General features: G+C 38.3%; 2 protein-coding genes across 3 annotated transcripts in view; both read right to left on the reverse strand.

Annotated features, from left to right (window-relative positions):
• Positions 1 to 6,205, reverse strand: part of LOC132104492 (septin-7-like) — a 393,004-nt gene extending 386,799 nt beyond the window's left edge. Inside the window, exon 1 of the mRNA XM_059509994.1 lies at positions 6,202 to 6,205. The gene's annotated coding sequence lies outside the window, so the exon portion shown is untranslated. The remainder of the gene's footprint in view (positions 1 to 6,201) is intronic.
• The window catches only part of LOC132104490 (E3 ubiquitin-protein ligase RNF19A-like), a 38,943-nt gene extending 30,400 nt beyond the window's left edge, over positions 1 to 8,543 (reverse strand). Inside the window, exon 1 of one of the 2 annotated variants that reach the window (XM_059509987.1) lies at positions 8,382 to 8,543. In XM_059509987.1, the coding sequence (XP_059365970.1) occupies positions 8,382 to 8,412 (31 nt within the window). In that variant the 5' untranslated portion in view covers positions 8,413 to 8,543. The remainder of the gene's footprint in view (positions 1 to 8,381) is intronic. The other variant, XM_059509989.1, reaches the window with a different exon arrangement.
• Positions 8,544 to 10,988: the final 2,445 nt, after the last annotated feature.

The following is a 10,988-nucleotide window of genomic DNA, read 5'->3' on the forward strand; positions in this document are numbered from 1 at the left end:
GCTCTGAGTACAAAGAAAATAAATAAAATTAACAATATATAAAAATACCATCCCCAGAAAGAGCTAAATTGTAATTTTAGCAGCTTGTTAGTAACTATTATTAATTTATTAGAAGAACTGTTTGACGTTTTAGTTGAACCTAACTTACAAAGTAAAATTACCATAGGGAAGCAACAAATTTCAATTAGCTTCTTCCCCAGCACAGCTGTCTCAATATCATGATACACAGCTGGATTAACAAGCTCTAGCTGGTGAATGACAATGTTAACACTGCTGCAGGTTGAGAGGCTAATCTAAAAGGAGCTTCACACGAAGACGCTGAATGAAGGACGGAGATTAAGACGTCACCATCTGATCCAAACGCTGCCAGTTCAGCTGGCCTCCCCAGGTCATTCAGCAGTAAGATTTAACTGCAAATGGTGAGAGCTTAACACAGGCTTTCTATATATGTCTGCTGTACACAGTTACAGCTGGGGAAAGTGAAGCTGGAAATATCAACTCTGTGTGAGTATGAATGCATAAATAGGGATGTAACTAGAGATCGACCGATATGGGTTTTTCTATAGCCGATGCTTAGAGTTCAGGGTCAGCCGATGGCCGATATGTGCTGCCGAATTTTAGGGCAGATATCTTGAAGTTTTCCCCTTCATTTGCATGCTAAAATGTCATACTAATAATAATTGCATGCAAAACATTTCTAAACTTATCATTTATTGAGCACAGACAGAAGTCAATCAGAAAGTCAATCATTTACAAAAAAGTTTATCAAGCAGAATTTTTCAAGTTTCCCGTAGTATACCGGTCCACTCTGCTGTTATGAAAAGGACGTTTTTGCTCATGTGAAGAGGATGATCTTTTCCGTCTAGTTTACATTAAAAAAATAAAAAAATATTATAGTTTAACATTCAGATACATTGCAAATGTGGAAACATTTGGATATGCGCAGAGCGAGACCCGAGCAATAACCTCCAAATACATTAGTCAAACCCGCGCTCGCTCATCCTCGCATGTAGGCACTCATGCGTCTCGATCGAATGCTCTGTAAATGCAGGATTTTTTAAAACAAATAGGCCTAGCGGAACGCAACAATTCTAAATCGAATATTTTGCAGAACAGGATCAAAAAAAGAGTGAAAAAGCGGTTCACTGACTGCGCAGCACAGCCACAAGCGCCACAGTTACGTTTGGGATCATTTTATTTTTAATACTAGTGTCATTTGAAAACATTGCAATTGCGTTTTAAAATACAACAACGAGCACCACGAAACCATTTAAAGAGGCGCATTCAGGGGTCTCCTTGACGGGAAACAGTCACCAAAGTAACATGATCTAAAACGTATGGCGCACTCTCTTCCATTTTATTAAATTATCATAATCACATCTATTCATTTTACAGTCCTGCTACTAGCATTTTATTCAGACTAAAACCCCTTTAATTCGGGGGAGCAAAGCTTTTTTTCCAAGTGGCTTAGCACATAATAATAATAATACCGCTGCAGACGCATTTTGCAGTATTAAGGTTATTAATTGATCGTTAATTTAAATGTCGATCGATCATGGAAATGATCGAATATTGACATCCCTAAACGCAAATGAGTTGGATGGAAACCTGGCTATTGTCTGCATCAAACCATGCTTCCGAACAAATGTGATTCACGGTTTAAGGGGGGACAGGAGCCCCCCCATCTGAGAATTGTCCCCCCTAAAAATATGATTTAAAAAAACCATGCTGTGTATTGTAAATAACAATGCTTTATACTTTAAATAATTTTCTAACTAGTAAAGCAATGCAAACGGGACAAAAATGTGTTTTAGGTTTAGAAACATATTGAGCCTTCCCCTCCCTTGCCTCACAGTACTTTGGTCTGTCTCCAAATGCCTGCTTTTCTCTTTTACATCACCTACACACACACACACACACACACACACACACACACACACACACACACACACACACAAAGACGATGAGAGAGAACAAAGTCAACAGTTGTGGTTCTCCAGTAAGTAAGGCTGTCGAGGCTAATTCATTCACTTAAACATCAGATGAAGTGATTACTTTCTCTTTAATACATATGATGCCAATGTATTTTTTATAAATTCGCTATGTTAGCAATAAAAACGTTACCTGCTTAACAGACAGGGTTTCCAGGTGTCACACAACAAAACTCGCCCAAACTTACTGCGTTTCGAGTGGGTCTCCTGTAGGGTTGGGTATCGTTTGAATTTGAACGATTCCGATTCTAATTTCGATTCCTTGTTTCGATTCCAGTTCCTAACGATTCTCGATTCCGATTCTTTTAAGAGGCAGGGTCAAAAAAAGTTTAGGATATTTTAAATGATCTAGCTAACCAACGGTCTTTCTGAAGGAAATAGTCTGACCTTTTTCACCAATTTTAATTCTATGAACTTTTAACTTTTTTCTTTTAACTTTTATTTTTTTTACTTACTTAGAGAGACGACAGACTCTGAAATCACCACGAGCGTCATGCGCACTTCTGTGTGTGTGATGAATGACGACGCGCTTCTGCGCCATTCATTAACACAGACACGCAGAACATGCAGGATTCATATTTAAATAGACTTTTCTGGCTTAATATTTACAGATACTAGTCCATATCGCTATTTGATGAAAGTGCAATGACCAACTTCTGATTAATTCATTCAAAATTTGGCAAATTATATATACATTCCGCGTTAAACTGTAAATTCTGTTTTTATGACTGGATTCCGCGATTTCATCCGCATTTTCTGCATCGCGGAAATCATAGGGTCTTACGATAAGAAACAACTTGTAAAACCCATTATAGATTAGCAGCAGGTACAGTATAAAATCAGAAACAGTTCTTAAGGAAAATTATCATATCTGCCTTCTCAGGCAGGATGCGTGAGCGTTCTGGACAGATAACTTTATTATCTCCTGCTGTGGTGTAGAAGAAGCTTGAACGCATAAATAGGAGAAAAAAGAGGTAGCGGAGGACGGTCGGCGCAGCACATCAAAGACGGGGCACATTTATTTCTACTGCATGAACTCGGAGGTGCATTATTTATCATATTCGACGTGCACCCTCCTATGCATGAAACAATCTTAATGCAAATGTTGCATTTTGCTGAGATTTCGTTCCTTTTAGGAAAGTGAAACCGCACTTAAACTCGCTCGATTATACCAAAACACTTCTGGTGTACGCTTCTTTGTTGGTGTTCAGCGGTTTCTTCTTCTTCTGGTCGGCGGACTAGGAATCGAAACTTAAACTTTTGAACGATTCCGGGAAAATCGCAAAGCTAGTCCCGGTTCCAATCGATACTCGATACCCAAGCCTAGTCCCCTGGTAAAATTTGCATTCCAGGTAGTTGTTCCGATTCCGATACTAGTATCGGAAATATCACCAATACCACAACAAATTCTGGCGAGTACATGAACCCATATACCGAAGCTAGTTATGACCGCTAGCTTTGCCTTACCGCTGCATGGTTCTTCTTCGCTGCTCAGAATGCATTGCAAACACAGGAAGTTGTGCTGTGTTGCCACAAGCAACCCCTGTTTAGAGCAGCAAAGAAGAAATGAAAATGTGTTAGCAGGACTGATCTATATATGACTGGATTGCTCATCGCGTTCTATACTGCCAACAGACAGTGAAGCCGCTTCTAAATTATAGATCGTTGGTTAGCAGTATGTCTGCTGTTTAGCAGTATTTCAGACTGGACCAACCAGACAGTAAAACGGCAACTAGGGATGCCACAAGTACTGCCACTTCTCTACCAAGTTGGTGCTGAAAATTAAAAAATGTGATGATACCAGCGTCTCTTTAGTACCGGTAGTAAGTTCGAGTATTCGGTATCCGCAGCAGCGTTCAGTCAATTCTGTGTTAGTCTAAGCGCAGGGCTCCAGTCTGTAGCCGAATATATATACTAGTGTCTGTGAATATTAAACTGCAAAATATTATTAAAATATTACTCCTGCAAATTCTACATCTCTGTGGGTGACGGGCGCAGACGCGGGAGCTCGCTGTTTTGTAGTCTCTGCCGTTTGTCACTATATAAGGACACGAACGCATATACAGTCACTTCATGAGAATTTACCGTTTCATTTGAGAAAACTGTTCGGGTTTAACGCGAGTAAATTGACAATATATTAAGATACTGTTGTAGCCTACATTAGATTTAGCTATGTCTCTATGTAGCAATAATAATACGTCTCTATTAATAATAATAATTATGCCTAGATGGTTGCTTGTTTTTTACTTGTTTTGTTGTAAAGAGATTATCGGATTAATATATAATTTTTTATATTCCTAGACTTATTTGTTGGAGTTTTTTTATACAGTTATATTGTAAAACTAAAATACCTTTTTTAGTTTGCGGTGTTAGATTTTTGTCTGCATTTGAAGTTCTTTTTCGCTTAAGAAAATAAATAATATTACTGTCAAATTCATGTCAGATAATAAAAATACTGTAATAAATACAGTAGTTCACCATGTATTTGTTCATGTTTTATTAAGGGATAAGTCTGAAGCACACCATAAAATAATTCTAGCAATTTACACAGGGCTAATAGTATATACAGCTGTATATACAGATACACACCCAGGTATCGGATCAGTACTCTGTATCGGCCGATACCCTGAGCCCAGGTTTCGGAATTGGTATCGGGAAGAGAAAAAGGGTATCGGAACATCTCTAATTCCAGGGGCTAAATACAAGATTATTGTGGTTGCTTCAACTCGCGGACATGAAAAGCCACCCACGGCAACAGTGATAAAGTAGCTTAATTCCATGGGAAAACCACAGACTTGGAAACACTATGATGGATAGTAATGTCTACAACAGACACGAACTCTGTCGGGGTGCGACCACAATAGCTTGAAGTTGTCTAATTTTGTACGATCTCCCTGCCACACATGTGATTTATAGGCAACTTATATTTTTTCAACGCAATCATTTTTTTAAATCGTAGCATATTTTAACCATGCAGCAAACCTTTTAAAATACTTTAATAAATTACTGAAAAAATATAAATAAATGACTTTTTAAACAGTTTAGCTGATTGTATTAATCGGTCAATATTCTTACGGTCGGTTAACCGTTAACCGGTTAAAATGAGCATCCCTACCTTCCACCAAATGCATCGCGATTCGTTTAACATCTTACCTGATTTGAAACGTCACATTTTTTTTGATTTTCAACTGGCTTATGGTTAATCGTTATGTCTCTATGCAGGAGTTTAAAATTAAACTTCATTGGTAAGTGTGATGCAAATAAACAGACAAATATACAGAGCAGTCAAGCCTCCGCATCGAAACACCTGCATTCATGTGGCTTTCAAACCAATGCGTCACTTGCCATCATGTTCCCTTCATCTCAGGATATAAAGTGTTCTTACGAAAGTGAAAGTGTCCGGATCAGATTTATCTTACAGCTTTTAGGAAATGACAGTTTTCATGTAAAATTACGTGAACAAATGTTTTGTGGAAAAACTCAGTATAAGTAAAGCAGTAATATCAGTCATTTATTCTCTTTCATGAAGTGATTAATTTTGCTGGTTCTTTTCAATGGGCAGTTTCCATTTACAGTACACAAAATAGAGCCCTACCAGATTAAAATACACAGAAATGGCGTTACATAGACACCATGTACACACTTCCTTTACCAAACATGTGTCTCCCTGAATTTCCTGAACACAGTTTCACAAGAAAGTCACCACAGCAGTAGAGGAAACACTCCCTTACAGTAATGCAGCCAGAGCACCAAGGCATTTCACAGAACATAAAGAAAACAGCTACGCATATGCACAAGTAAACTTATGACACGAAAACATGGTATAACGTTAAAAGATCGCAAATCTCGATTCAATCACCCACTCGATCATATTCTGCAGCAATTAAAATTGACAGAACTTCTAGTAAAGAAACGTGATTCTCAATTTCTCCAGAATTGTGCAGCTCTACTTCAGTGGTTTCTGCAGTGAGTTCTTTGAAGCCACTGCATTGTGGGGATGTACTTATGATGAAAGCATGCATAAACACTGTGGACGATTTAATGAGGACCTGACCTCTGCACACAAAGAACATCAACTACATTACCAGACATGCTTTACACACAGATACCTGCGGCAGGCAGCAAAAATTTTTAATTTCATTTCCCTGAAAACTTTTTCCTGTGTTGCTGTGTTAACACACATTGGCTAAAAGAATACTACAACATCCCTTGCCATTCTGGGGCACGTCTGGCTTTCAAAACACACAAACTCTTATTAGCTCAGTTTGGTGTACGTTTAGTAAGCCACCTGATTTCATGGCACTTCCAGCTCAAGTATAAAGCACCCATTGTTCTCCAGCTACGCAGAGAGAAACAAGCCCAAGACTTTGATTAAGGTCAAGAACAAGACCATTGGGAATTTGTAAACAAGGTAAATAAACACAGATCTCAGTGTCACACTGTTCTTTCCCCAAAGAACTTCATCACAATCTTTTTAAACAGGTCCTCTGCTACATTTGTGGTCATCCAAGATCCCAAATCTTGTCTAATAACCTGTGGCAGAAATGAGATCATCCAGATATTCAGATTGAGGACATCTGAATCCTGGTCCTACATAAAAGACTGCTTCAAATGCAATCATAGACAGGCATCCTAATAAAAGAGTAGCAGACTTTTTGCTTGAAAGTTTGACTTAATTTGCTAATATTTCTAATAAATATTTACATATAAACAAACAAACATATAAAGTGATATTTATATATTAAAATATATAAAATATCAGAAATTACTAACTTAAATATTACTTACATATACATATGAATAAATACAGTTATATAAGTAATATTTTATCAATGTTTACTGACTTAAATGGCATATTTATGACAAATATTATTAATATAAACAAATAAGTGTGTTTCTTTTTTGTTTATGCAAGTATTTATTAAGTTAACCATTTATTTGGGTGTACACACACACAAATACATGAGTTATATTTTTCTCAGAAATGGTTAACTTAATAAACTTGCATATAAACAAAGTTAAATACATAATTCGTATTTTACCAAATGTTTATTGATAAACAATGTATAACACACACACACACACACACACACACACAGTCTGTTTGTTTTATATATATATATATATATTCTTTTTTATAATAATTTGATATATAATAATTTAGGACCAATGTCTATTTTGTGCCAATTTCTTTTATTTTCTTTCACTTTCAAAAATACTATGTCATTCACTATGACAAATGTCCGTGGTCATCGGTTGATGCTGTAGGGTTCAAAATGATCTGTTCCTCCCTTGGTTTCGGATCAAAATCAGACCACATTGGTAGACACTAAAGATAAGCTGCTTCCATGCAGAACTTACATCAAATGCTGATCACCTATTTCACCACCAACAGAATGATGAAAACTCATGTTACCTAACACTCATTTCTTTATCTCGCATCTCTAAAATCGACTCAAGACTGATACTCAAAGTGTACACTGAATCAACATCTACACCAGACACAGGTCAACACCTCTCAGCCAACAGTTTCCACAGTGCTAAGATTAACCAAAACTTAGTTTTAGACAACCGTAGTGGGAGGTTTCCAGTCAAGATCCCAGAAACGAGTTAACTCAGTCTCACTATTACTAAAATCAACTCTCTTGGGTAAAATGGGGACAATCGTCAAACTCAATAACCCTTTGAACTGTGAGGCTGGATGACGCATTTACTAACATCTGAATCCTCACTTTCAGAAAAACTCACTCGATTTCTGTAGAGCTGTACTAGTCCGTAAGGGTTAACCATTTCATTACTCACAATATGCAACAGAAACATGTTTGCAAGTCTCAACACGAATCACATAATGACTACAATTCGACTTATTGATTATGTAACGCTAGTCTTTAACTATCCAGTCATATTTGACGTGAAATCTGTTGCTAAATAAACCACCAAGCCACTAACAAAGGGCCTAAAGAATCTTATCCGTGTGTATAACGCAGTTCAAAGGTTTAGTGACATTTAACGGCAATGGTAAAGCTTGGTAAAGGTTTCATTTGAACGGACTTCCCGGAGCTGTGATTATAAACTGAAGCAGCAGAAACAAACGGACAATGCTAGTTTGCTAGATAATAGTTACATGTCTACTGAAGGTCCATCTAATGTCGGACACAGGCCCCTTCAAGCGATTTTACAACCCTAGACGCCAGCTAGCGGGCGTACACAACTAATAGGCGTTATTTTTTATAATACGACAAGTGTGCGAGTCGTCTTTGTGAAATAAAAGCGTAACTTAAATGTTCGCGTTCACGGCCGCCAGCGTGAGCGAATTTGAAAGCGAACACACGACAGTTAGCCAAACCGTCAAACTAGCTGTATATTTCGCCAAATACAACGGCAACTCACCTTTCAAGTTATCCGCGTAAAAGCATTTCATTCCAGGTGACAAATAAAGGCGAAAAACCCCGAATGCAGTGTCAGAAGAAGGCTACTTGAGGGAGTTGTTTAGTCGGGCCGTCCTGTGTCCCGTCCTCCGCTCTGACTCACTGGCCTCCGTCTGGCTCTGCTGCTCACATATCAGTTCAAACTCAAATCTCGCGAGAGTCGGCGCGCGTTCCTGAAAGCGAATTCATTTTAGTAAAGACGTCCTATGGAATGATATTGCGGACATTATTCAAAAGGCATAGCAAATTGTATTTGCAATTGCGTTTTCAATTTGTGGACGCATAAAATGTGACATAATCCAAACGCAAATGCAAATCGCGCATTACCGTTTTCATTTTCGATTAAGTGAATAAACAGTGTCTGCCAAATTTAAAATGGAAATGCAAAGTCTGTTTGCAATTGTGTTTCCCATATCTTACGTGAGCTATGAGCCTGTCATATTTAAATAGCAATATTACTTACCACCATTGCCTTTTCACTCTCTCTGCACTGTGCATGTAAACTGCCAAAACTCAAATGGAATCGCAATACCTTTTGCATTTGAATTTCCAACATCTACAGGAAACCTGTCAATCAAGTGACAGGGGTGGGGCCATTTTATTGGGCGTGTTTGCATTGGGAAGTGACGATCGTACTAAAATGTACCATGTTTTTACTAGGGAAAATATGAGTTAACGATAGTGTTTATAATTAAGCCACAGTAGCCACAAATGTACAGTTGTCTGAGACGTTATGAAATGTTCTTTAACATCATGAACCATAAAATGTAGTCAGTGTTCTGCTATTTTTTATTTTCATAATAGGTAAACACAGGCCACAAGTTAACACGGTCACGTTTCTAGAGATCTAGAGATCTGGTACTGATTCAGTGTAGCTTGGTAGCTCTGGTAAGTGACTGTCATCTCTCACGGCATACCGTCTTTTAGCGCGTGTTCGAAACCCAGGCCAACACAGGCGTTCTTTATTTTTTTGTTTATCCTACTAACTTCAGCCGCTGATTTCGGACTTGCATCCTCAGTAGTTCAGACTTTGTGCATTCGACTCGGGAGTGTGATGTCTGCGAGGATGCAGGTCCGGTAATTCTGCAAACAGCAGCGTACTTGATAACATGTCAGCTCGCCTTGACTACTGCAATTTGCCTCACTGTATGATCGCCCGTTTGGCGGCTGAAGTTAGTAGGATAAACAAAAAAATAAAGAACGTCTGTGTTGGCCCGGGTTTCGAACACGCGCTAAAAGACAGTATGCTGTGAGAGATGACAGTCACTAACCACTGAGCTACCAAGCTACACTGAATCAGTACCAGATCTCTAGATTCAAGACAGGACTCTTTACATCCTGCAGCTGCTGAATCAAGGAAATGTGACCGTGTTAACTTGTGGCCTGTGTTTACCTATTATGAAAATAAACAATAGCAGAACACTGACTACATTTTATGGTTCATGATGTTAAAGAACATTTCATAACATCTCAGACAACTGTACATTTGTGGCTACTGTGGCTTAATTATAAACACTATCGTTAACTCATATTTACCCTAGTAAAAACATGGTACATTTTAGTACGATCGTCACTTCCCAATGCAAACACGCCCAATAAAATGGCCCCACCCCTGTCACTTGATTGACAGGTTTCCGTGTAGACGTTGGAAATTCAAATGCAAAAGGTATTGCGATTCCATTTGAGTTTTGGCAGTTTACATGCACAGTGCAGAGAGCGTGAAAAGGCAAATGTGGTAATTAATATTGCTATTTAAATATGACAGGCTCATAGCTCGTAAGATATGGGAAACACAATTGCAAACGGACTTTGCATTTCCATTTTAAATTTGGCAGACACTGTGCGTTCACTTAATCGAAAATGAAAACGGTAATGCGCGATTTGCATTTGCGTTTGGATTATGTCACATTTTATGCGTCCACAAATTGAAAACGCAATTGCAAATACAATTTGCAATTCCTTTTGAATAAAGTCCGCAATATCATTCCATAATATTATTCCATAGATATGTATAACATGTTCAAGCAAAAACTGTGGCAAAATTATCATTTAAATGCTATTTATCTTAAATGCATTAACACTCACAGTCAAGACACTTCGATTGCATTTTCATTCAATGTCCCGCAATGAATGTAGCAAAATTCAATGTGCACATTGAAAATGCATTCCGAGCCGATCACATGTCCGCCCCCTCCCTCCATGTCAATCACTGCGTGAACAAGGCTGGGCTTGCAGAAGGTCAGAGACTCAAATCTCAAGAAGAGGATTCAAGTGAACATGGACAAGACAGTTGGTCCATGTACGTTTTGATCATTTCGGTTTATGGCTTCAATATTTCATTCGCACTTGTGGGCGGAGCTGAAACGCTGCTTTCATCTGATTGGTCGAATCGCTCCACCTTCAGCTCGGTCTTTTCATTCTTTCAGACAGAATAAGAGTCAGTGCGAGTGAAGCACTGTAATTTCTGAAACCACCGCTCACTGTTAATTAGCATAATATTTGAATCAGATGATGCTAGCCACATAATTCGTGCTGCTGAAAAAAACATATATAAGTCGCATTTATTCAG

This window comes from Carassius carassius, chromosome 25, assembly GCF_963082965.1.
Source record: "Carassius carassius chromosome 25, fCarCar2.1, whole genome shotgun sequence".
Classification (NCBI taxonomy): domain Eukaryota; kingdom Metazoa; phylum Chordata; class Actinopteri; order Cypriniformes; family Cyprinidae; genus Carassius; species Carassius carassius.